Raw genomic sequence first — 27,587 nt, 5'->3', positions numbered from 1 at the left:
CTATCAAATCCCCCCTCACTCTTCTCTTCTGCAGACTAAATAATCCCAGTTCCCTCAGCCACGTAGTCTGCAGTGATCTGCTCAAGGTCATTCTTGGCAGTATCATTAACTGACATTCCAATGACACAAATAAAACACAAAAATAAGGCACACAGCCCTTCTTGTATTGATGTGAAGAATTTATGACTATTTTGTGTACCTCTGCATATCTGATTTTCATTATTCTGTTTGTTACATAGGTTCTAAGGATTATCTCCTGATGGAGCTCCCTCCCCGCCCCGGCCCCATGTCCATCCATGGAAAGGCAGATAAGGGCTTCAGATAACCCAGTCACTGATACTTAACAGACAATATAGGTGTCAATGTCTTTGAAATGTTGTCTCTGACCATGCTGGGACCATCATCCCTGGCTTGGGACAGGGGAGAGGGGAAGGCGATTAAAGACTTCAGGTGAGTAACATCAAACAAAGCACTCTTGGGTAGATAAAAGGCCTGAGGCCTTGAGTTCAAGGGGAAGGCAATGACTGCAAGGAAGCAGATGGCTACCCAGTCCCCAGCAGTGGGGTGTTCCTTGGGATGTATTTGGCTTGCCTAAGCCTTGAGGGCAATGCTAAGCTTTAGATGACACATAGGTGTGAAGGCCCTTTAACCCTCTTCTCCCTGGTTGTTGTGTACCTAAGGATAAATACTTTGTGTTGAAGAAGCTGTTCTGAATCTCTGATTTACAAATGGGTCACAGCTCCTGAAAGGAAGTCTCTTGCAGGTGCCAAACCTAGTTGGATGAGTTGAGGAAACATGGTTGGTAAAGAGAGGAGCTATAGATTATGGGCAGTGTCTGAGAGGGAAAATGGAGGGGTTGCAAGCTGTGAGGAGTGACAGGACAGAATGAGACTGAAAAGGGGTCAAGGTACAGCTAGCCCTCTAACCATGTCAACTGGCTGAATCTGACCTCCTTCCTTGGACTGTATTAAATGTGAAGGATGAGTAAACTCCACTGTTTTGTTAGGGGGTCTCCTTGGGCCCAACAAGGATATGTTATTGAAACTCTTGTTCGCTGTTCGTCAAACGGCTCAGTGTGGTCTGCTGTTTCTTATCAAGTTATCGCTGGCGATGCCCATAGTAACTACCACCATTAACAATTTTTTTAGCCTTTTATTAAAGGCACAGAACAAGAAGGGGGAAAACTGTTAAAGCATTTAAAATGGAAAGTATTTGCTCAGCCTTTCATTGTATCATGACCTCATATTCCCTTTACCTTTATCTACATAGTCTTTTATAGGGGAAACCCAGGTTTGACAGGTTTTTTTTTGGTGATAATGTTAAAGGTGGTATCCTTCCTCCTTTTCAGAGAAGAGAGAAAAAGTTAGTATAGCTGCTCCAGAACTTTGCTTGTTTTGTTGTTGAAGTTCAATCCTGTTTCCTTTCGTACAAAACAAGGCACAGCCACACAAAATGGGAGAGAACAGAAAAGATATAAATGAATCTATTGTCTCCGGTGCTTATGTTCATTTGCAGCCTCCCTACTGGAGAAACACAGCTCCCACCCCACAGTCTGATTGGTCACTAAGAGAAATGGCTTACTTATACCAGTGTAGCTGCCTTTCTGGTCACCAGCTCACAGCACTTTTGCAAAAGGTGGAGTTGTCTTGGCAATTCAGCCAGAATCTGGTTAAAAAGGCACAAGGAAAGGGATAGGACAGAGAAGGTATAAGGTGGGAAAGGAAAATAACACCAAAGGAAACAGGTGATAGCAGGAACCCCAGACTCAGGTCCCCGGTGTTGTCCAGGATTTAGCAGAAGCCAATGGTGGGGGCAATAGCATCTGGTTCCTGCTCTCTGGCTTGGTGTAGTCAGGATGCCTTTCGGGCTCAGGATGACAAAGGCCTTGTGGTGTCAAGGTGGGTCCTGGGGGTCTCAGGAGACAGTGGGGGTGGCAACCATGATGGCAAAGCTCACTCTTTTCTGCCCACCCCCACTGCAGCCATTTACATACCCTCCTCCCCGGTAAATGAAATCTATGAGGGGGTGGCAATTATATTCCATTAGCATTAACCAGTCAAAACACATTTTGGAGATATCGTGTATAAACATTCCCATTTCTAGAACCCATCACCTCATTTCCATGCCAACCTGTGATTTACCAGGTGCCCTTTAATTTAACAATCCAGTTTGTGCCAGGCTATTTGTCTCCAACATTTGCTGGTTTCACAGACAATTTTATATAACAGGCTGAGTTGGGTTACCTTGGATATCGTAGAATATCAACCTCTGCCCAAGATCACCAAACCGTAGATCTTATTGCCTACAACTCAGGCCAGGTTCTTTATTGATTCCTTTGTGGCAGGGACACCCTGAGTTTTGTTAGATTAGGGTGACCAGACGTCCCGATAAAAATTTGTCTCGATATATTTTTTTTTTTCTTTTGCTCCGCCAGCAGCACTCGGCTTTTTTTTTTTTTTTTGGCTCCGGCGGCGGACCCCCACCCTCCACCCCGTGTCCAGATATTTTCTTCCTCTCATCTGGTCACCGTATGTTAGATGCATCTCTAATCCCAAGTCATGTATCAGAGAGGCCTGTTGCCTCCCACTAGGTCCAATGTCCTGGTTCCCTTCCACAACCCTGGATCTAGGCAGGGACAAAACCTTATTTAGCATATGAGTCCATTCAGAGGCCCCAGGGAGTCACACAGGCCTGTATCCCCAGCAATAATACAATGTACTGAGTCACCAGTTCCTAGATATATGGCCTCTTATCAGATTAAGAGTCCGAATTGCCCTCAGCCCCCCACTGCAATCCTGTGCAGTGTCTGAGGGGCCTGGTGAGGTCTGTGCAGTGTTTTGAGTGGGGTCTCGTGGGGCCTGTTCAGTGGGGCCTGGTGGGGTCTGCACTGTGCACACAACAGGGCTCATACAATGGCAGACAATTGCTTTGGGTGGCGGCGTCTGCAGTAGATGAGGTAGAATCATGGAATCATAGAACCACGGGGCTAGAAGGAACTGCAAGGGTCATCTAATCTAACCCCCTGACAAAATGCAGGATTTGTTGTATCTAAAAAGGATAGAGGATGGACACACACCTCTTGGAGCTGATGGTCCTCAGGAGATACAGGTTTGTGTTGTATGGGAACAGAGCCTACATGTTAAATGATATCCATAAGTAAAAATGAGCTACATTAAAACATGTAAATATTGAACCACACTGATGATGTGAAAAGCAGCTGTGGAGAGGAGGAAGCCAAAATCAGCAATACCCAAGTTCAGGATATAGACAGTGAAGGGGTCCCTGCTGGAGGCCTCAGAGTCCTATAATATCTGTCACAGAAAAGGAGTAGGGGAGCTAAGTCCTCCAAGCAGCCTAGAGTGGCTGCAGAAAAGCACCCAATCATGGGGAGGCTTCAAGGGGCTAGCCAATCAGAGGGTTGCAGGGTAGCATAAAAGAAGCTGCCCTGCTGCCCAGTGTTAGTTCTGTGTTGGAGCCACAGGAATGCAGACGGTGCTCCTGGCTGGCCACAGGGGAAGTGTCCTACAACTGCACAGTCATAAACCCCCAGAAGGCGATCTGAACTGTTAGGAGGCCAAGCTGGAGTGAGAACAGACCAGAGTGGAAAAGAGTCTCCAGGGAGGAAGCACTATGGGTACAGCCCCTTACTAGGGCCAGGAGTGCTTAAAGACTTTGTTGGTTTAATACCCTGGAAGGGGTCTGTTTGAATTGTGTTCTGTACACACAGTGACTTGGATGGAGGGCTGAGTCATGAGAAACTGCCAGAAGGAGTCACTATAACTGAGAGAAGTGCAGACACACCTGACCAGAAGGGGGTGCTCACAAGAGGTGGGTTCCACACCATTACAGTGAGCAAGAGAAACTTGTGAGCCCCACAGAGCTTTTCTTCAAGCTCAAAAGCATCTCTCTCACCAACAGAAGTTGGTCCAATGAAAGATATTCCCTCTAATATCCTGAGAGTGACATGGTTACACTGCATATATCACTGATTCTCTGACAGTCTTTCTAACAGCATGAAAGAATATACAGTTGGTGGCTTTTAGGTCCTTGACTACTTTCTTTTCAAGTTCCCTCTTGGCCCTCCTAATTCCATTTTACACTTTATGCGTTGTTGTGAATGTGCTCTTGGATTCCTGGGGATTAGAATTCCATTTTCTGAAGGATACCTATTTGGCTCAGCTAATTTCTTGAGCTTTGCCATTCAGCCACATGGAGGTGTGTGGTTTCTTTTTTTCCCTTCCCACTTCTGGTTTTGTGATTTGGGGGATAAGTAACTTCTGGGAATCTATTATGGCTGCTTGAGTCATTGCCATGGGTGCTCTAAGGATTTTAATTTCCTTACTTTTGTTGTTAGGTCCTTTTTGACTAGTTTCCTCATTATTAAAATGAGCCTACCTAGACTTTCTCTCACAGTGGTAGGATGCTGATCTTAACTTTACTGAAGTTATTAATTGTTGTCTATAAACTTTATCAGTGATTTTTGTTTTCTTCCAAGTCATTGCCCAGTGGGGGGCAAGAGGCCTAGTTGGAGAGACTGGCTAGAATGAGGGTGAGGGGCCCAGCTAATGGGGTGCAGGATGGATGGGAGTTGGGGGGGAAAGGCTTCAGCAGCCTGATTTCCACTAAAACGAGGGCTACAGAATTCCCATTTCATGCTGGAGGCAGAGGAAACTTTCTGATGCTCTAGCCCTAACCTCCAACTTCAACCCTTAGCCCTCACCTAAACCTAACATTTTGTTGCTTGTGTAACAACATAGAATATCAGAGTTGGAAGGGACCTCAGGAGGTCATCTAGTCCAACCCCCTGCTCAAAGCAGGACCAATCCCCAACTAAATCATCCCAGCCAGGGCTTTGTCAAGCCTGACCTTAAAAACCTCTAAGGAGAGAGATACCACCACCTCCCTAGGTAACCCATTCCAGTGCTTCACCATCCTCCTAGTGAAAGTTTTTCCTCATATCCAACCTAAAGCTCCCCCACTGCAATTTGAGACCATTACTCCCTGGTCTGTCAAAGAGACCAAGATCTGCATATTAAGCTTAGAGACTAACACATTTATTTGAGCATAAGCTTTTGTGGGAAAGCTTATGCTCAAATAAAATTGTTAGTGTCTAAGGTGCCACAAGTACTCCTGTTCTTTTTGTGGATACAGACTAACACGGCTGCCACTCTAAAACGTATTAAGCTTGTATGCCAAGCTGTATGCCCAAGAGAGAGAGATGAACATTAATTGACTGCCTGTGATATGTGAAGTCAGCAGCAGGGGGCACCAGAGATTCCTCTGCCTGCAGAACTAACTGGCGGTAGCATGGGGCCAGAGGTACAGAGCAGCTGGCAGTAACATGCTATCCATTCAAGGAATAAGCACATGCTGGCTTCCTTTTCCTCTTTGGGAAAGGGATAGAAACCCTGTGGGCCTGATTTTCCTCTCCCCACAGTGGAGAAATCAGCCTGACCTTAAAAGAATCATGAAATCATAGTTTTTCATTAAGGATGTCTTCTGTTTGCTATGTTTTCTGAATTACTCTTTCTGGTTCTAGCAGTTGACATCATTCAAGCAATTGCAAGTCAGCTGTGCATAACATGAAGAACATGTCTGGTAGAGTCCCCCAAACTGGACCAGGTCCAAGATCTCCCTGCAAAATAGGCATTAGTATGTCTCTGAGAGGAATTGCAAAACATTAGCATGGGCTCAGCTTTCCTCTAGTTCTTTTACACAAACACTATTTGCATAGATTTCAAGGCCAGAAGGGACCATTATATCATCTAATTTAAGAACAGCCATACTGGGTCACACCCATGGTTCATCTAGCCCAGTATCCTGTCCTCTGACAGTGGCCAGTGCAAGAAGCTTCAGAGGGACTGAACAGAAAAGGGCAATTGAGTGATCGATCCCCTGTTCAGTCCCCGGTTTTGGAAGTCAGAGGCTTAGATGCCCAAAGCATGGGGTTGCTTCCTTGACCATCTTGGCTAATAGTCACTGATTGGACCAATCCTGCATGAACTTAACTAATTCTGTTTTGAACCCAGTTATACTTTTGACCTTCATAACATCCCCTGGCAACAGGTTTCACAGGTTGACTACATTGCGTCAAGAAGTACTTCCTTTTGTTTGTTTTTTAAATCTGCTGCCTATTAATTTGACCTCCTATATATCATAGGTCATTAAATTTCACTCATTACCCCCGAACTGAGCCCAATAACTTGTGTTTAACTAAATCATATCTTCCAGAGAGGCATCCACTCTTGATCTGAAGACATCAAGATATGGTAAATCCACCACTGTGCTTGCTAGCTTGTTCAATGGTACTGTCTCTGTTAAAAAATTGTACCTTCCAGTGTGAATTTGTCCAGCTTCAGCTTCCAGTTATTGGCTCTTATTTTGCCTTTCTCCTCTAGATTGAAGAGGGCTTTTTTAGCAAATCTACCATCTCTATAATTCATAGATTCCAAGGCTAGAAGGAACCACTGTGACCATCTAGTCTGACCTGGATCACACAGGCCAGAGAACTTCCCCAAAACCATTCCTAGAACATATCTTTCAGAAAAACATCCAATCTTGATTTTAAAATTGCCAGCAGTGGAGATTCCACCAGGACCCTTGGTAAATTGTTCCAGTGGTTTGTTACACTCATTGTAAAAAAACCACACCTTATTTCCAGTCTGAATTTGTCTAGTTTCAACTTTCCGCCTTTGGATCATTCTTTCTCTGCTAGATTGAAGAGACCATTATTGAATATTTGTTCCCCATGTAGGTACCTACAGACTGTGATCAAGTCACCCCTTAACCTTCTTTGTTAAGCCAAATAGACGGAGCTCCTTGAGTCTATCATTGTAAAGGACTTGAACAGCTGTGTTTGGATCAAATGCATATGTCAAAAAATATGTGGCAATATTTTTATTGGTAGGGGGTGTGGTTGAGAGACTAGTGCACTGGACTGGGACTTAGGAGCAGAGCCGGCTTTAGGAAGTGCGGGGCCCGATTCGAACAGTTTTGACGGGGCCCCGGCAAGGATGACTGAAAAAAGAAAAAACACGTAAAAAAACATCTGGGGCTTGTACTCACCGGGTGGCACTAGTAGTCTTCGGCAGTTTGTCCTTCACTCGCTCCGGGTCTTTGGTGGCACTGAAGGACCTGCTGCCGAAGACCCAGAGCGAGTGAAGGACCCGCCGCTGAAGTGTCGCCGAAGACCCGGAGCGCTGCCGGATGAGTAAAAATTAAAAAGGAGCCTCTAGCCAGGGAAGGGATTCTTGGCCACTTGCCCCCACCCCGGCAGCCCTGCCACTGGGCGCGGGGCCCTCTTAGGCGCGGGGCCCGATTCAGGGGAATTGGTGGAATTGGCCTAAAGCCGGCCCTGCTTAGGAGACCTGGGTTCTGTGCTGATTCTGCCACTGGCCTGCTGGGCAACCCTGAGCAACACTCTGCCTTAGTTTCCTCACCTGTAAAATGTAAAGTGCTTTGACCTACAGATGAGACACACTCTATAAGAGCTATGCATTATTATTACATTAGTTAAGGGACATGTGAGAATGCTTCTGTGATGGCCTGCCCCCTGTCTCATCCATTAGAGATGGGCTACTCTTGTTTTGGCTTTTCTTGTAATTTCTGTCACCTGTTTTCACTTGAATACCTGACGTTAAAAATAAGAGTATAAGTGAAGTAGATAATAAATGGACCTTATTAGCACTGGACTCCAAACCCTATAGTTCTAAGGAGGTCAGATTAGGTGATCTAATGGTTCCTGCTGGCCTTAACATCTATCAGTCCTACTTAATGAGAGACTCTGAAAAGAGCTAAAGGGACTAATTAAACATTTGCCAGAAACACTTGTCCAATATAAACTTCAGCTGCTCCTTCGGCTATTTCCGATGGGGAAATATTGAAATGCTTCTGGGAACTCATTATCAAAGTCAGTGATTTACTACCAGCACCTAACTTACTTTAAAGATTTCTGCTATAACTTTGTAATCAGGACACAGACACATTTTTTCCTCCCCAAGGATCCAGACAGATTTTTACAGGGTGCAAGATGGAGACAGGTACTTAGATCACTTTCTTCCCAGAAAGTCAGACCTGGCTTCTGCTGCTTTCTGAGATACCTGGATAAGAAAACCACTTTGCATTCATGGGTTGTCTTCTGTCTAGTCCAGTAAATCAGTTCATCATCTTCATCTTGGTACAAAGCACTTAGGTACCACATTGATAAAGGAGAGTGACAGATTACAGTTTGCATGGGATGACTGAGGACAGGTTTTGTGGGATTTACAAATCAGGGGACCTTTACTGAAATGATTTTCTGATGCCACAGTACAGGAAGCCCTGTGTAAAGCATCCCATGCTTTACGTGTTTTATTCTTTAAAGACTTTATCACAGGAGCAGGTAGAAGCTGGGGAGATAAAAACCAAATAACACTCAGGAGACTGCTGGAATCTGCAGACACAGGCAGGGTAAGTTTTATAGCTTGTTTGGCTTTTTCTTCTACAACTGTAGAAAGCACAACAAAGGAAATATTCTTTAAAATTTTAATCTAGTCTGTCTGCCTGCCCCAACCTATCTCTTGCTGAAATCATGTGGACAGGAAATTCTGCTATTTATTGTTAAATTGTGACTAGGACCATGCAAATATTTTTTTTTAGATTGCTGGCAATTCAAAAGAATTTTTTAAAAAAATATAGCTTTGGGTCAAACCAACTCCTGAATTTTTTGGCAAAGTGAAAGTTTGAAAAGAATTCATGTTGTGTCAAATGAAACATTCAAACTGAATGTTTTTTTTTTTTACTTTGAGCATTTTTGAATGCTTTTATGTTTAATGTAACTGAAGGAAATTTCAAAATGTCATCTTTAACTGAAAAAATCAAAACATTTCACTTTAGAAAATGTTGAAACATTCTCTTTTTTTCAGATTTTTAAAAACTTTTTTGGCTGAAACAATTCAGTAACACCAACACCAATTTGTGAAATGTTTTGGTGTCACTGAATCTGCTTTTTTTTTTTTTTTTTTTGGCCAAAAAGTTTTGGCTGAAAAAATTTGTCCAGCTCTAATTGTGTTAGACAGAGGACAGTCACGCTAGAGCCCCAAGTGCTGCAGAAATCTATAGTCCCTGCCCCAGAGGATTTATAGTCTAAGGGGGTGTGTACACTGAAATTAGATGTGATTGCAGCACATGTAGATGTGCCTGAGGTAGCTTTTACACTCTCTAATAACACAGCAGAGCAGCAGCAGCATGAGCTTTGCAGCCCTGCCCGAAACCCTTGGTGTGTATTGTTTTTTCAAGCTAGCTAGCTCAGATATGTCTACATGTGCAGCAGGCTTAACTTTGATTGCAGTGTACACATACCCTAAAAGGAAGACACAACAGGTGGATGAGACAGACAAGGAGATAAAACACTTTGTATTCTACTAACTGCTTTGGTATAATTAACTGAGTTTAGTTCTGAGGAAAAGGGACTAGATTTATAGGCCTGGACAATGAAGTCCTCAGTGTGCAGAATGGCTAGCTTCAAGGCAATCAACAAAAATAGGCCTTATTTTTTACCTGAAAACACCCCATCTGTAGATCAGACAGAAGTTCAGTATCTTTGGCCATTTTGTTTCTTAGCCTCTTTGCCCAAACAGCCAACGGGGACAGTATTTATTTGTGTGATTGGGATGCCAGTTCATTTCCTACTGGGTGCTGGCCAGCCATAAGGTTGTGGGCTCTGAGCCTGATTCTTCCTTGGCCAGCATCTTCCAGAGTCACTTACGTCAGTGCGAAGTGGGTGTGAAGGGCAACCATTGTGCAGGGCAAGAATGAACTGGGCCCAAAATCTTGGTGGTGGTGGTTTCCATAGTGCCTAGGAGCCCTGGTCCTGGATCAAGACCCTGTACAGCACCTAGCTCCATAAACACACCACAAAAAGTACTGATTCCTTTGCCTCAAATCTGAAGGACACCCTAAGGCTACATCTGTACTACGAGATAGGGGTATAATTTCCCCTGTTCAAGTGCATGTACGCAAGCAGCTCTCATTAAGCTAGCAAGTATAAAGAGCAGTCTAGTTGTGGTAGCCTGGGTAGCAGCTGTGAAGGCACAGCTGAGCCATGCCAAGTACCCACCGGTTTCAGGGGAGGTTGTATGTACTCTGAACAGCCCAGTTGTGTCTGTGCTGCTGTTGTCTGTCCAACCACAGCTGTACTATTTAGACTCATGCTAGAGCTAGTGTGAGAATGTATACATAAGCAGGAGAATCACACTTAGGCTACATCTACACTACAGGCTGTGTAAACTTCACACTTACATCTGAAAATGTTCTACCTACTGTTACAAGTGGCACCTAACATCACTGTAATTTAATATTTTTTTCAGGGGGGGGAGGGGGGAGGGAGAATTTCCCCAGTTTAGTTACTCTGCATCTGACTGCACTTTTGTATATTGTCAGTTTCAGTGTTTCCCAATTTACAGCATGGCCACATGGCCAGGTAGGCTTTGTCTAGATGAGAATTTTTGGCAATGCTGTAAATTTAACTGATTTCCAGTTAATTTGAGCTGTGTAACATGATTGTAAATGCTGACCTAGACACTCTTCAAATATTTATTCCTGGACTTGGTTCACCCTGGGCTGCAGCGCAACCAGAAACAAATGTTTATAGAACATCTAGATTCAGGATTCTAGTGTTCGTGAACATCAATAAATTTGAGTTATGACATGACCAAAATTTCTGCATTAAGACTTACCCAAAACTTTCCCATGTAGGTATATCCTTAAATGATTGAAATTGATATAGTTATACCAGTATTACCCCAAATGCAGAAATGTTCATTCTGGTGTAAGCATGCTTTTTTTGGTCTTTGCTTATATCACTTGGGAAGGGGATTCAGTTAAATCAAATAAGCCACACTTATGTCAGAAGAAGGCCTGGTCTAAACAGTTTTTCTAACTGTATAACTACTGCAAGGTCATACATCTAGGAACAAGGAATGTTGACCTACAGAATGAGGGACTGTCTCCTGGAAAGCAGTGACTATAAAAAAGATTTAGGGGTCACAGTGATCAAGAGGTGCAGTGATCAGTGTGTAAGTACTTTCACAGGTAGCAAATACTAAGTACTAAAAGATTCTTTACTCTACCAGAGACGGGCATGACAAGAACCAATGTCTGGAAATAAAAGCCAGACAAATGCAAATTAGAAATAAAATGCAATTTTTTTTTAAACAGAGGGTGATTAACCACTGAACCAAGGGAAGCAGTGAATTCTGCATGTCTTGATGTCTTCAGATCAAGACCAGATGCCTTTCTGGAAGATATGCTTTTAGTTAAACACAAGTTATTGGGCACAATAAAGGGGTAACTGGCTGAAATTTAAAGGTCTACGTTATACAGGCATTCAGACTTTGATTCAGTGGTCCCTTCTGGCCTGAAAATCTATTCATCTATGCATTTGGCTATGAAGTTTCTTTTTTTAAAGAAAACTGAAATAGTTATATTAGTATAACAGCTCGTGTGGAACCAGTTATACTAGTAGAAATGTGTGTATAAGGGTATAGCCTATTCTCCTACCTGCATAAGCTATAGTGATATAGCCACTCTTGTACTGGTATAACTGAATCCATGCTGGGGATTGTACTACTTTATACTGGGATAGTGAAAGCATCACAAGTTTTTGCATGTAGACAAGGACTAGGAGTGTCCACTCTGGGGGTGGGGTGGGTTATATCTATATCTTTAACTGTTAAATCTTTCCAATGAAAACAAGGTCTTAGTCAGTTTCTCTCAATGTTTCTGTGTGGGTCTCTTCACACAGCATGCGGGGTGAGAAAAACATTAAAAAAAAAAAAAGACAAATGATCATACCCCCTTCCCCATATGGCTGGGAACACAGGGGCAGGGTCTAGGTCTTTATTGAACTTGTTTGTTATTGGATTACATATCAATTTGATGCTGTCCCTTTAACTTGTTCATTGATGCATTAGCTTTATCAGGATGGAAGTGTCTCTGATGGGATCACTTTCTCAAAGAAAGGTCTGGATTTTGCTCTTTGATGTCTAGGACACCCTGGATGCTGGCCTGAACAAAAGGCATTAAGTAATAAGAAGCAGGCTGTTAGAGCATGGCAACAGAAATGAAACGAGCATATACATCACTGATCATAACAATTATTTTGAAAGAAGCACTGATCCCTCATGGCATTCTGAAAGAATCCCACTTTAAAAAAAACGCCTTCTCTCCTCTATTTCCTGTGTTTCAATCCCCTGCTGTTACTAATAAGAAGGTGTGTTCTTGAAAACAGAATCTTCGTTTCATCAGTTTTCCTGCTCCAACCACACGCTATTTCCAAAACTACAGTGATTTGAGTAAGATGGCTGACTTCACCCTCCCCAAATGTCTGTTCACTTGTCTGTATGAAAGGCATTGGTGGTCTCAGTTCACTTCCTGCTGGACATTAATTATTTTAAATTAGGAAATATTCATTTAACAATGACATTTTTCAAAGCCCCATGTAATGATGAGCTATCCAAGCCTATGTGCAGATGCAGTGATTGCATAGATCAGTACCAATGTGTACATGCAATTATCTGATTTTCTTTTGCATGCACAAATGGTCAGATTCAGTACATTGAACTGGTGCATGCAGTATGAATGGCTCAATGGTCATTTCTTTATACTAACTTGTTTGTTAGATGGAGGCAGGCCTACTGCTAGCTATAGAGTGGGGAAGGCAATAAATAAATAAATAAATCCATAACAACAGAGGGGTGCTCTTCCTCAAGGATATGTTGAATATTTTCTATGGCTTGGAAGATTTTAAAATATTTTGGAACACAAGGCCAAAAAAGTATGGGCCAGAACCAAAGCTGGTGTAAATCAAAGGAGCTAGTTTGATGTCAATGGAATGCCAATTTATACCAGCTGGAAGTCAGGCCCATTGTTTTCTATGGAACGCTATTGCTCTGCCCCATTGACTTCCATGTAGCAAAGCTGATTGACACCAGCTGGGGCTCTGGCCCTCTCTCTGGAATTCTGTACTAGGGTCAGTTGTCAAGGTGAGAAATTACATTATGTAAAAATGCTAATAAGTGCACCCCAAATCCAAGCACTCTTGTATTTCACATTAAGTGCACATGGAAACATGCACTCCCTGGCCAGGGCTGACCCTGGGCATCCCTCAATGGGGCCTCTTTATAATGCATGGGGGCAGCAGAACAGGTAGCATAGCCCCAGCCTGTATAAATCTTTCTACCTAATCTCTGCTGAGCCAAGAGGGGATGATCTGTATCCCTCACTCTATCTACGTAGGCCTACCCACTCCTTATCCCCTCCCCTTACGTGAATTCCAGCCCTTGAAGTATGCAGAGAAAGCGGAAACAATGCAGCAAAGACAGCTTAACACCTTCTTCTATAAGGGAAGGGTGGGATGCTTCACCCATCAATCTTGGGGTGTGTGTGGATGATTTGGCCTCTGTTATTTCTTGTTCATATAGTCTAAACTACCCTCCAAACATTGTCATAGAGAACTTGATTTCCTTCTCCAAAGCCCATTGAAATCAATGGGAGTCTTTCCACTGATTTTACTGAATACTGGACCCATGCATGAGATGTTTGAACTCATAGGTTACTTTTATTAACTCTCCTACAAAAATTAGAGGGGCAGATCTTGAAGCTATGTCAATGCGGAAGGATGGCCCAGTAGCTAGACCACTTGCTGGTGACCCAGAAAAGTTGGGTTTGGTTTTGTGCTCTATCACAGATACACTGTGTGATCTTAAACAAATCAATATGCGAAAGTACACTAGGGGTACATCTACACTACAGCGGGGAGTCGATTTAAGATACGCAAATTCAGCTACGTGAATAGCGTAGCTGAATTCGACGTATCGCAGCCGACTTACCCCGTTGTGAGGACGGCGGCAAAATAGACTTCTGCGGCTTTCTGTCGGCGGCGCTTACTACCACCTCCGCTGGTGGAGTAAGAGCGCCGATTTGGGGATCGATTATCGCGTCCTGACAGGACGCGATAAATCGATCCCCGAGAGGTCGATTTCTACCCGCCGATTCAGGCGGGTAGTATAGACCTAGCCTAGGGAACTGTTATTGCACACAATCAGCTGCTACATGGACCAACTAATGGGTAACACCTTAGTGCTCTTTAAAAATCACACTCCTGTATGTGCTTATTACCCCACTGTGGAGACAAGCCCTAAGTCTCTGTGCTTCAGGCCCTATCTTCTAAAAGGAAGTTGATATAACTTCCCTACCTCCTGGGGGTGTTGTGAGAATAAGCAACTTAAAAATTGTGAGGTGTTCAGATACTTGGCTCCCATAGTACCATAGTAAAATAATACATTGTTAAACAGTTGACTGAGCAAAGAGTGGCCCTAGACATGACTCAATAAACTTTGTTGTTCTGTAATGCAATAAGCTCTGAAAACCACATCCAATTAATTACAAAATTTCAGGGAATGGTCTAGGCATGAACGGATACTATTCACTTGATTTGGGTGAAAATCAGAAAAACCTGAGTTCTATTAAAATGACCATTCAGCCACTCAGGGGTGAAGCAGTGATTTTTAGGGTGAGTGGGCCTCATCGAACTCTAACGACTTCCCCCTGCCCCCACTCCATCCAAGCATCTTGACACATCAGTCTGGTCAGAATCCTACTGACATTGGTGAAAACTGAACAGCTTGATTTTAGTGGAAAGAAAAATTGATTGCTTGTTTAGATAATCTTGATCTTACCTTCACCTTGGTCAATATCTACCTCTGGGTAGATAAGCTTGACATTAATGTAATAATTGGTCAATATATGTACATTAATGATATAATTCCTTTATTTTGGCAGGTAAATTAGCTCCATATCACTCAGCCATCACTTAACCAGAGCACATGGCGAATATAAGCAGTGTGACTGAATTTGTCCTCTTGGGCCTCTCCCAGAATCAGAAGCTGCAGAAAATGTGTTTTGTGCTGTTTTTATGCTTCTATATAAGCATTGTTATTGGAAACCTCCTCATTGTTCTCACTATAGTTAGCAGTCAGCATCTGAACTCACCCATGTATTTCTTCCTGAGTTACCTATCCTTTGTAGACATCTGCTACTCTTCTGTCACAGCCCCTAAAATGATTGTAGACTTCCTCACTGAGAAAAAAATAATCTCCTTCATTGGCTGCATAGCACAGCTGTTCGGAGTCCATTTCTTTGGTTGCACTGAGATCTTCATCCTCACAGTGATGGCCTACGATTGCTACATTGCAATCTGCAAACCCCTCCACTACACAACCATCATGACCAGGCGTGTATGTGGCCAGATGGTGGTGGCCTCATGGGTAGGGGGCTTTGTGCATTCCATGGTACAGACTCTTATAACCACCCAGTTACCCTTCTGTGGGCCCAATGAGATTGACCATTATTTCTGTGATGTTCACCCTTTGCTACAACTGGCTTGTGCCGACACCTATGTTGTCGGCATCATAGTTGTTGCTAATAGTGGGATGATTGCTTTGGGTTGTTTCCTTCTCTTGGTTATATCCTACATTGTGATTTTAATCTCCTTAAGGACACATTCTTCTGAAGGGCGTCGTAAAGCTCTCTCCACCTGTGGCTCCCATATTGCTGTAGTGATTTTATTTTTTGGGCCTTGCACGTTCACCTACATCCGACCTTCTAGCCACTTATCAGAGGACAAGATGGTTGCTGTATTCTACACCGTTATCACCCCCATGCTGAATCCGCTGATCTACACACTAAGAAATGAGGAGGTGAAAAGTGCCATGAGAAAATTATGGAGCAGAAAAGTGATGTCAGATGGGAAATCAATAGGGTGACATGCAGAATTGTGTTATACAAACCAGGAGGAAAATGATAATATTCATGAGAGATTTTAAAAAAATATTTATGTCTTGCTTTCAGTTCATCAGTGAACATTCCTCTTGTTTTTTCATGAATGCAGAATACTGCCAAACCTCTTTCAGTGACTGCAATGGTTCTATTTTAAATGTTCATATTGGTAAGATTATTCAGACACTAAATTTCTAATTAATAAATAATGGATACCCTGGGAATCATTCTGTGATGGTGAACATTTAAAAGACTCAAACATTAACCACATTTTACTTAGATTGTAAGCTCTTTGGAGCAGTGGCTGTCTTTTTGTTCTGTGTCTGTACAGCACCTTTGAAATTGGGGCTCTGGCCCATGGTGGGACTTGTAGCTGTTACCACTATATGAATAAAGAATACAATGATAAAATAAAAATAGGAAAAGCACAGTTCAAGTACACCATCCAGTCAGCCACAATTCTGCCCTCTCCACCTCAACTTCTTTTTAATAGAATGTTTCTCTATATATACACACTAATTTATTCCACCCAGTGGAAAACCAACAGCTGACATAGAATCACAGATTATGGTTAGAAGAGACCTCAAGAGGTCATCTAGTCCAACCCCCTGCTCAAAGCAGGACCAACACCAACTAAATCATCCCAGCTTTGTCAAGCTGGGCCTTAAAAACCTCTAAGGATGGAGATTCCACCACTTCCCTGGGTAACCCATCCCATTACTTTACCACCCTTCTAGTGAAATAGTGTTTCCTAATATCCAGCCTAGACCTCCCACAATGCAACTTGAGACCATTGCTCCTTGTTGTGTCATCTGCCACCACTGAGAACAGCCTAGCTCTATCCTCTTTGGAACCCCCCTTCAGGTAGTTGAAGGCTGATATCAAATCCTCCCTCACTCTTCACTTCTTCAGACTAAATAAGCCCAGTTACCTTCGCCTCTCCTCATAAGTCAAGTGCCCCAGCCCCCTAATCATTTTCATTGCCCTCTGATGGACTCTTTCCAATTTGTCCACATCCTTTCTGTAGTGGGGGGCCCAGAACTGGACGCAATACTCCCCACGTGGTCTGACCAGTGCTGAATAGAGGGGAATAATCGCTTCCCTCGATCTGCTGGCAATGCTTCTGCTAATGCAGCCAGGTATGCTGTTAGCCTTCTTGGAATAAGGGCACTCTGTTGAGTCATATCTAGCTTCTTGTCCACTGTAATCCCCAGGTCCTTTTCTGCTTAGCCAGTCAGTCCCCAGCCTGTAGCAATGCATGGGATTCTTCTGTCCTTGCCTGATAATATACCATTTTATATTGCATCCTGTTGTTGTAAAGCCATGATAATTTTAAAAGAGAATGAAACTAACCAGATATTAATGGAGATTTTTAGCACAAAAGGGAAGCAGCCATCTTTCTTGAGAGTAGGCTGGCTTCTGTCCCCTTGGAATGAAAGGGAGGCAGAGGCCATTTTACTAGGGACAACCTCATGGCCATCTGCAAAGGCTGTGGAGCAGTCCTGGCCATCTTAACTGAGGGCAACTTGTGGTTTCAGTCCTATTGAGAAAAATGGAGCACGGGAGCAATTTTGGAAAAAAAGTTTGAAACTTTACCAGTAAGAACGGCCATAGTGGATCAGACCAATGGTCCATCTAGCCCAGTATTCTGTCTTCCAATAGTGGCCAATGCCAGGTACTTCAGAGGGAATGAACAGAACAGGTAATCAAGTGATCCATCCTCTGTGGCCCATTCCCAGCTTCTGGCAAACAGAGGGTAGGGAAACCATCCCTGCCTATCCTGGCTAATAGTTATTGATGTACCTATTCTCCATAAATGTATCTAGTTGTTTTTTTAACCCTGTTATAGTCTTGGCCTTCACAACATCCTTAGGCAAACAGTTCCAGAGGTTCACTATGTGTTGTATGAAGAAATCCTTCCTTTTCTTTATTTTAAACCTGCTGCCTATTAATTTCCTTTGACCCCTAGTTCTTGTGTTATGAGCAGTAAATAACACTTAATAAATTTACTTTCTCCACACCAGTCATGATTCATAGACCTATATCATATTCTCCCCCTCCCCCGCCAGTCGTCTCTTTTCCAAACTGAAAAGTTCCAGTCTTATTAATCTCTCCTCATATGGAAGCTGTTCCATACCTCTAATAATTTTTCTTGCCCCTTTCTGAACCTTTCCCAATTCCGATATTCTTTTTTGAGATGGGGTGACCACATCTGCACGCAGTTTTAGAGATGTGGGTGTACCATGGATTTATATAGAGGCAATATATTATTTTCTGTCTTTCCTAATGATTCCCAACATTATCTGTTTTTTGACTGCCACTGCACATTGAGTGGATGTTTTCAAACAACTATCCACAATGACTCCAAGATCTCTTTCTTGGGTGGCAACAGCTAATCTAGACCCCATTATTTTGTATGTATAGTTGGGGTTGTTTTCCAATGTGCATTGCTTTGCACTTATCAACATTGAATTTCATCTGCCATTTTGTTGCCCAGTTACCCAGTTTTGTGAGGTCTCTTTGTAACTCTTCAGAGTCAGCTGTGGACTTAATTATCTTGAGAATTTTTCTATCTGCAAATTTTGCCACCTCACTTGCCACCTACCCCTTTTTTCAGATCATTTATGAATCTGTTGAACAGCACTGATCCCAGTATAGATCCTTGGGGGACTCTGCTATTTACCTCTCTCCATTGTGAAAAGTAACCATTTATTCCTAAATGTAATTGTTTTTTTATCTTTTAACCAGTTCTGATCTAGGAGAAGACCATCCCTCTTATCCCGTGATTGCTTACTTTGCTTTCGAGCCTTTGGTGTGGGATCTTGTCAAAGGCTTTCTAAAAGTTCAAGTACACTATAACAACTGGATCATCCTTATCCACCTGCCTGTTGACTACTTCAAAGAATTCTAATAGATTGCTGAGGCATGATTTCCCTTAACAAAAGCTACGTTGACTCTTCCCCAATATATTGTGTTTATCTGTGTGTCTGACAATTCTGTTCTTTACTATAGTTTCAACCAATTTGTGCGGTAATGAAATTAGGCTTACTGGCCTGTGTCACAACTATAAAGGGAAGGGTAACAACCCTCCTGCATACAATACTATAAAATCACTCCTGGCCAGAGACACCAAAATCCTTTTACCTGTAAAGGTTTAAGAAGCTCAGGTAACCTGGCTGACACCTGACCCAAAGGACCTTTAAGGGGACAAGATACTTTCAAGTCTTGAGGAGGGAAGGCATTTGTTTGTGCTCTTTGTTTTGGGGGTTGTTCGCTCTTGGGACTAAGAGGGACCAGACATGAATCCAGGCTCTCCAAATCTTTCTGAACAAGTCTCTCATATTTCAAACTTGTAAGTAACAGCCAGGCAAGACGTGTTAGTTTATCTTTGTTTTCTCAAATTGTAAATGTTCCTTTTGCTAGAGGGTTTACCTCTGTTTGCTGTAACTTTGAACCTAAGGCTAGAGGGGGTTCCTCTGGGCTCTTTGAATCTGATTACCCTGTAAAGTTATTTTCCATCCTGATTTTTTACCTCTTTCTTTCTTTAATTAAAAGCCTTCTTTTTAAGAACCTGATTGATTTTTCCTTGTTTTAAGATCCAAGGGGTTGGATCTGGACTCACCAGGAATTGGTGGGGGAAAGGAGGGGGAATGGTTAATTTCTCCTTGTTTTAAGACCCAAGGGTTTGGATCAGTGTTCACCAGGAAATTCGTGAAAAAGTCTCTCAAGGCTACCCAGGAAAGGGTTATAGTACTTGGGAGGGAAATATTCTGGGGGAGGGGAGGTAGACAGAGTTTCTCAAATAATTTGGGTGGTGGCAGCAAAACCAGATCTAAGCTGATAGTTAAGCTTAGAGGTTCTCATGCAGGTCCCCACATCTGTACCCTAGAGTTCAGAGTGGGGAAGGAACCTTGACATGGTGGCAGAGCGGTGGGATCATTTTAAACCAAAAGCCAGTAAGATTTTTTTTCTCCTTTTTAGCTGCAAAGGTAGATGCAGATCTTATCTCTCTTTGCCTGAAGGCAGAGGTGTTAAGTTTTTTTAACAAGTGTCTTTGTTAAGAGAAGGTTTCAAGCTGTGAGCAAGCAGCTAGCAAAAGGAATTTACAAGCTGAATTGTTGTTGTTGTTGTTTTTTCCCCCTAACTGTCTGGTATAGCTAGCGTAGAAAGGCTAAACACTGAATGCCGTGAAAGTCTCTGTTAACTAAGCAGCCCTGAGCTGAGTACATCTGTGCAGCTGAGTTTCAGTGAACTGCAGAGGGGGTGTGGCCCATCAGAAGAAAGCAGGAAAATGACTACCAGTGAAGCAGCTAACAAACTAGAGCTGGCTAGACTGGAAGCAACAGAGAAAGAAGACGAACGTAAGAGACGGATAGAACTAAGACAATTAGAAATTAATGCAGAAAAAGACAAGGAGGAAACTGCCCACAAGAGAGTTATGGAGGCAGAAAAGGCCAGGGAAGAAACTGCCCACAAGAGAGCTATGGAGGCGAAAGAAAAAGTGATGGAGGAGAGGGAAAGAGAGAGGAAGCATGAACTGGACTTAGCAAGGGCTAAGCAGGATATACCAGCCAACCCTAGCAACCCCTCTCCAGGTACCGCTTCCCATTGCAGAAAATTCCCCGCCCACAAGGCAGGCGATGATTCCGAGGCCTTCTTAGAAAATTTCAAAAGGGTCTGCCTTGGGTACAGTATCTCTACAGACCAGTACATGGTAGAGCTGAGGCCACAGCTCAGTGGACTCTTAGCAGAGGTGGCGGCTGAAATGCCTAAGGAACACACGAACAGTTATGAACTTTTTAAAAACAAGGCCAGAATCAGAATGGGGCTAACACCTGAGCATGCCCGTCGGTGGTTCAGAGCCCTAAAGTGGAAACCAGATGTGGCATTTTCCTGACACGCCTACCACATTGAAAAAAATTGGGATGCCTGGATATCAGGAGCAAGTGTTAAATCTCTGGAAGATCTGCCTTTCCTAATGAAAATTGAGCAGTTCTTAGAGGGTGTTCCTGAGGCAATAGAAAGGTACATCCTAGATGGGAAGCCCAAAACTGTAACCAAGGCGGGGGAGATTGGAGCCAAATGGTGTGGAGGCGGCAGAAAAGAAAAAAACTAGTAGCAGTTGGAGCGAATATCAGAAGGGGCAACCCAAAACAAAACCCTATCACCAGGGGCAATCCAAGGCCCCACCTACATTCCAAGGAAAACCCCAGACACCTCATCGTCCCACCACACCCATCTCCAGCAACCCACCTCGCCCCAGTGACCAGTCAGCTGGGCGATGTTTAAATGTAATGAGCTGGGGCATGTGAAGGCCAACTGCCCCAAGAACCCCAACAGACTGCAGTTCATTACACTGGAGTCACACCCAAGGTCCCCAGGCCCAGATGCCTCCCAGGTATCTTCAGAGCGAAGGGAAACTGTGAGTGTGGGCGGGAAGAAGGTTATTGCGTGGAGGGACACTGGAGCACAAGTGTCGGCTATCCACCAATCCTTAGTGGACCCCAAATTCATCAACCCAGAAGCCCCGGTGACAATTCAACCCTTCATGTCAAACTCTTTAAACTTGCCTACAGCCAAGTTGCCTGTCTGGTACATGGGCTGGTCAGGAATGTGGACTTTTGCAGTCTATAATAATTATCCCATCCCCATGCTGCTGGGGGAAGACTTGGCCAACCATGTGAAGCTAGCCAAGAGGGTGGGAATGGTCACCTGCAGCCAGGCTAAGCAAGCTTTCACACCCATCCCTGTTCCAGAGCCATCCACCAGGGCCCCATCTGTGTTACTAGAGACCCAGACAGAGGTGGTGGAACCAGATCCCCTGCCAACAACTGCAACAGCCGTAGTGGAGCGGATCCCAGAGACCCAGCCAAAGCCAGTCCCAGAACCAGAACTGGCAAAGCAACCAGCACCAGAACCATTGCCAACACTAAGTCCAGCGCTTGCAAACCCATCTACAACTCCAACACCAGAGGGCGCCAGCGAGCCTGAACTGGCAGAAGCAGCAGATAACCCTACCCAAGAGGCTCAGCGAGAGCCTGAAATACCACATAGTGCACCAGCGGAGAGCGGTTCATGGTCAACGGAAAGAACCCCATCACCTGCATCGCTTCCAGAGGGACCAAGCCCAAGTCCACAATCCAAGGAAGAATGGATGTCTCCAGCATCAAGGGAGCAGTTCCAGGCTGAGCAGGAAGCAGATGACAGCCTTCAGAAAGCTTGGGCAGCGGCACAGAGCACCCCACCGCCTCTCAGCTCTTCTAACCGATCCCGGTTTGTTGTAGAACAAGGACTTTTATATAAGGAGACTCTTTCTGGTGGACACCAGGAATACTGGCCCCCTCAAAGACAGTTGGTAGTTCCAGCTAAGTACCAGGTAAAGCTCTTGAGCTTAGCCCATGATCATCCTAGTGGCCATTCTGGGGTGAACAGAACCAAAGACCATTTGGGGAAGTCCTTCCACTGGGAGAGAATGGGCAAGGACGTTGCTAATTATGTCCAGTTTTGTGAGGTGTGCCAAAGAGTGGGAAAACCCCAAGACCAGGTCAAAGCCCCTCTCCAGCCACTGCCCATAATTGAGGTCCCATTTCAGCAAGTAGCTGTGGATATTCTGGGTCCTTTCCCCAACGAAGGCTCCCAGAGGAAAGCAGTATATACTGTGACAAAGTTCCTCCCCTACCTTGGTGGGTCCTGCGCTTATTGGCAGATTTGCTTGCCTCAGAGATCTTCCCCTCTAGTAGAACCCACAGTCCGGGTCAACTCCACCTGTGTCTGATCAGGAGTTGGGAGGTTTTGGGGGAACCTGGGCCCGCCCTCTACTCCGGGTTCCAGCCCAGGGCCCTGGGGATTGCAGCTGTCTATAGTGCATCCTGAAACAGCTGCATGACAGCTACAACTCCCTGAGCTACTTCCCCAGGGCCTCCTCCAAACACCTTCCTTATTCTCACCACAGGACCTTCCTCCTGGTGTCTGATAATGCTTGTACTCCTCAGTCCTCCAGCAGCACTCACTCTCAGCTCCTTGCACCTCTTGCTGCCAGCTACTCACACACAAACTGAAGTGAGCTCCTTTTTTAAACCCAGGTGCCCCGATTAGCCTGCCTTAATTCTAGCAGCTTCTTCATTGGCTCCAGGTGTTCTAATCAGCCTGTCTGCCTTAATTGTTTCCAGAAAGTTCCTGATTGTTCTGGAACCTTCCCTGTTACCTTACCCAGGGAAAAGGTATCTCCTTAATCTGGGGCTAATAGATCTATCCCATTGATCACTCTCCCATAGCCCTCTGGCCTGGAGGGAGGGAGGGAGGTAGGGGGCTGCTCCTCTTACTACTAGACCCTGGAGTCTCCCTACAACCACTGCTGCTGCTCCAGCTACTCCCCTGGCTAGGCCAGACCCCCCCCCCCCTTCTCTGCTACCTGCTTGCTGGCTGGCTGCTAGACCCTCCCACCCTTAGTTGCTGCTGCTCCAGCTACAGCCCCTTGGGAGGGGGCCTGTTGGCCCACTCCCCAGAGGAGAGGAGGGAGGGACCCCAGCCGTTGCTACTGTTGCTGTGGACACCACCACCACCACCACCTGAGAGGGGTCCTTCCTGCTGGCCACCAGACTGCCTTCTGGAGCTGCTGTGTTTGCTGCTGGAGAGCTGCTGGAGCACCGAGGAAGAGGACCATCTACCAGTGGGGTAGAATTCTACAGACCACCGTGGAGGGGGCCCTCACGGACTGAGTAACTTTTGAACTGTGCTCTTGTGCTGGGGGTCTTGACTGTGTTTGTGGGGACACAGGGGTGTGGTGTGGAGCCTGCCCCCTGGTCCATCTGTGTCTCCCCCCCCACCACCATTATCGTTGCCCCCTCCACCGGCTACTCACCATCTGCCTCGAGCTCCTGCCTCTGGGATTCAGCTACTCACCTAGGCTTGTCACGCCCTGTTGCCACCATTGGGCCTGAAGCAGCAGCCAACCTAAACTGACTTTCTTTTTTGTTACAAATGCATGTGGGTTCACTTGCCCCCCCCCTTTTTGGACTGACCCCCTCCCCCCTGCAGCAAGCCCCCAGCTTTACCCCTGCTACCTATCCATTTGCCCCTTGCAGCCTTTTGCCCCTCTCCCTTGCCTCAGCCCCTCGCTAGCTCCAGTTTGTTTGCCTACCCTGCCCTTTTCCTATGCAGCTTTTGTCTGTTTGACCTGCCCCAGCCTCTGAAGCTAGCCCCGTGGTTCCTCTGCCCCACTCCCAACCTGGTTATTCCCCTCCCCCTGCGGTCCCCTTGCCCTGATTAGCCCCTCCCCTCGGGCGCCCATGTCCCTTGTGCTTGTGCCCCTCCCCATTTTAGTTTGAACCTGTCTCACTGCACCCCCCAATGCTGTTATATTCCCCCTTCTTTGGTGCAACTAGAGGAGCCGGAAACCCGCCCTGAGTCGGTGACTGACCCCTAGCCCTTGATAGAGCCCCATCCAGCCCACCCCCTTTTTTGGCACCCTCCTTCCCTGCCTGCAGCCTAGCAAGAAGGAGTGGTCGATCTGCTTCCCCTCTCCTGCCCCCCCTCTGGTATTTGTCCTCCCCCGTCCCCATTATGGCAGGGGACGAGGCAAGTGGGATCCCTCGGGCAGACCCTGCTGCCCCTCCTCCACCCGCCCCACCATCACCCCCCCTAGCCTCTACCTCAACCGCCGCTGCCAAGCCACCTGCTACCGCCCCTGCTGGAGCACCGCCAGCGGCCAGCCGCTGCCGGTGCTCCAGCAGGGGCGGTAGCAGGTGGCTTGGCAGCGGCGGTTGAGGTAGAGGCTAGGGGGGGTGATGGTGGGGCGGGTGGAGGAGGGGCAGCAGGGTCTGCCCGAGGGATCCCACTTGCCTCGTCCCCTGCCATAATGGGGACGGGGGAGGACAAATACCAGAGGGGGGGCAGGAGAGGGGAAGCAGATCGACCACTCCTGCTGCTGCCATGTCCCTCGCCCCCTCCGATTCTGGGGAAGCCCCCCCCCCCAGTCAGCAGGAAGGGCCAGGGCACAAAGAAAGGTAAAGGCCCCGCCAAAAAGGCCAGGCCCTCCAGGGCGGGGGCTGCCCCCACTGCCTCGGCCCCACCACCGGCTGCGGCATCCCTCCCCGCTGTTCCCTCCACCAGCTCTGTGGGTGTCCCTCCCCTGGCCCCCAGGGCATATGCCTAGGTGGCGGCAGCCCCCCCGCCTGCCACTGCAGCATCATCTCCCCCAACCACCGCCTCTGCTACCATCTATAGCGGCTGGGGCCCCTTCCCCACCTTGACCAGGAAGCACGGCGTCCGTTGTCTCCTGGTACCCGCCTCGCCCCACGTGGAGACCTACGTGCGGGTGTTGGCAAAGGTGGTGGGGCCCATGGCCATTGTGGCCGCCTCCAAAATGTACGGAAAGGTCGTCTTCTTCCTAGCATCGGAGGCCGCCGCCCAGGAGGCGGTGGAGAAGGGCCTGGCGGTGGGGGGGCTGTTTGTCCCCCTGGAGCCGCTAGAAGACCTGGGCGTCCGACTGGTCCTGACTTCTGTCCCTCCCTTCCTTCCTAATGCCGCCCTGTTACCTGCCCTCTCTACCCTGGGGAGGCCAATCTCCGTGGTCAGCCCTCTCCCATTGGGCTGCAAAGACCCCACCCTCTGTCATGTCCTCTCGTTCTGCTGGCAGGTACAGTTACAACTGCTGCCAGCGGCACGTGACGGTGAGGCGCTCAAGGGGTCCTTCTTGGTCCCCTACCAAGGAGCCTGCTACCGGGTGCATTATTTGACGGGGGAGGCCCTGTGCTACCTCTGCCAGGCGATGGGACATGTCCGGAGGGACTGCTCCTTGGCCCGGCACAGAGGAGCATCCAGGACCCTTGAGCCCCGGCAGGGCGCCGGCTCCGTCATTGCCAGCGCCCCTGGCTGCCCGGCGCCCGAAGCCGCCCCTCCTCCTTTCCAGCCCGCCAACGCTCCCGCTCGGGCCCAAGGGGTATCTCCCCCAGTGTGCCCAGACAAGCAGGAGGGCCCCGCCTCTGCCGCCTGCGATCTGGCGGGGCCTGTGGAGGAGGGTGAGGTAGGGATACCGCCAGGCATGTCCCAGGGAGAATCCTCCCTCCTACATGCTGCCTCACCATTGCCTCCCCGAGTCCCCGAGCCTTCGCCCTTGCTCCCTGACCCAACCCCTGTTAGCCAGCCCCCGGATGATGCCATGGAGGGCTGGTCCTTAGTACAGGGGAAGCGGGGCAAGCGGAAGGCTTGAGCTCCGCTCCTCCCATCTGATGCAGCAGCCCCCCGGAAGACCAGGAAGGGGGGCACCGATGCTGAGCCTTCTGCTTTGCCCCCTGCTGATTCCCATTCAATGATGCCGGCTGGGGATGCCGTGGCAGCACCAGAAGGTAACATCGCCCCTCCTCCGGAGTCCCTTCCTATGGCAGCCCCTGATGGGGCCCCTCTCGCCCCCTTACAATCTGAAACCCCTGCAAGCACCAAGGCGAGCATCGCTTCGGGTGCTGGCGGGGAGAGCCCTGGGGTGGTGGAAGGTGATCTCCCCTCCATTTATGAGGAGATCGAGGCCCTGGGTCTGACCCCGGTTACCCAGGGGGAGGACAACCCTCTGCCAGTGGGCCTCGAACTGAGCAACCTCACCTCGGCCCCTCTTTCCCCATGTTCTGTCCCCCTATCCACTGCTTCCGCTCCCGCCTCCGAGGAGCCCCTGGACTCTTCTAGCAACCCGGCTGCAGATGGCACCCCGCTAGCAGCCGCCAAGCTTCTTGAGGCGACGGCCAGTGCCACGCGGCTGGGACCCGAGTCACCAGGGAACTCCCTCGTGGCTGCAGGGCAGCCGACCTCCTTCCCGGGTGGGGGTCCCATCATTGATTTTCCACCTATGGATGCTGTGGCCTTACTATCTGCCCTGGAGCACGAACCCGGGATCGCCGAGGGCCCCCCTCCCTCCCCGCAAATCCCTGAGCCTATTTACGGGGTGCCACCCCCCCACCTAGTGGCCTGGCTGCTGGGGCCCCTGATCCCACTATCGCCCCTTCCCCTGTCCCTATTCCTGACTCCGGCCCTGCACCTGACATCGACCCTGTCCCTGTCCCTTCCACTTCCCATGATGCTTTTGCCGCCCCTGGGGCTGTCTCCTTCCATATCCCAGAGGATGACCCCAAAGGATCGGCCTTTGTTTTTCCCTGTCCCGACCCACCAGGGGCTGCTATTTTCCCTCCGCTGCCCCCCACTGAGCCAAGGTCTGAGGCGGGCCACGTGGCGCCAGCCCATCGGATGCCACGTCGAGGGTCTGCCCCCTGCTTGCCTGTCTCGGTGGGCCACGGGGCTGTGACCGGGGCCCCAATGGGGGAAAGGCATAGATCAGTAACCCCACCCCCCCATACGCTGAAAGACGAGCTACTGGAGTTCCTTGAGGACGTCCGTGGCTCCCGCAATAAGGTACAGCTTGCACTCCAGCGATGGGGGGATTTCCATCGGATCCTCCGAGCCACGAGGGCCCTCATGGGGGAGGGTAAGAGGACCGGGAGGCAGGCCACCATGGCCTACCAACAGGTCCGCCTCTTCCGAGACTCCTTAATCACCCACGGGGTAGGTCACGGATTGTTGCGCGGCCCGACGGAGGCTGTGGGCGTCTCTGCCGGCGAAGATCCCCTCAAGCTCTCCTTATGGCACCGATCATCTTCGCAACATTGAACACCCGGGGCTGTAGGATGGGTCTCCGCAGGAACCAGGTGCTGGGGGTCGCCGAGGCTGTGCCGGGCCGCCTGCTGCACCTCCAGGTCCGCATGAAGGGGATTATGGTTAATCTCGTC

At 47.3% G+C, this 27,587-nt stretch overlaps 1 protein-coding gene and 1 pseudogene across 1 annotated transcript; both read left to right on the top strand.

Annotated features, from left to right (window-relative positions):
- LOC128836079 (proto-oncogene Mas-like) overlaps positions 1 to 27,587 on the top strand; it is a 62,619-nt pseudogene that overhangs the window by 7,679 nt on the left and 27,353 nt on the right.
- On the top strand, positions 411 to 15,803 carry LOC128837376 (olfactory receptor 4S2-like). Its single transcript, XM_054028523.1, has 2 exons — positions 411 to 450; positions 14,821 to 15,803. Exon 2 carries the CDS (start codon positions 14,865 to 14,867, stop codon positions 15,801 to 15,803), a length of 939 nt encoding a protein of 312 aa, XP_053884498.1. The 5' UTR covers positions 411 to 450; positions 14,821 to 14,864.

This window comes from Malaclemys terrapin, chromosome 4 (genome assembly GCF_027887155.1).
Source record: "Malaclemys terrapin pileata isolate rMalTer1 chromosome 4, rMalTer1.hap1, whole genome shotgun sequence".
In the NCBI taxonomy this organism is placed as follows: Eukaryota; Metazoa; Chordata; order Testudines; family Emydidae; genus Malaclemys; species Malaclemys terrapin.
This window is presented reverse-complemented; position numbering and strand designations above follow the sequence as displayed.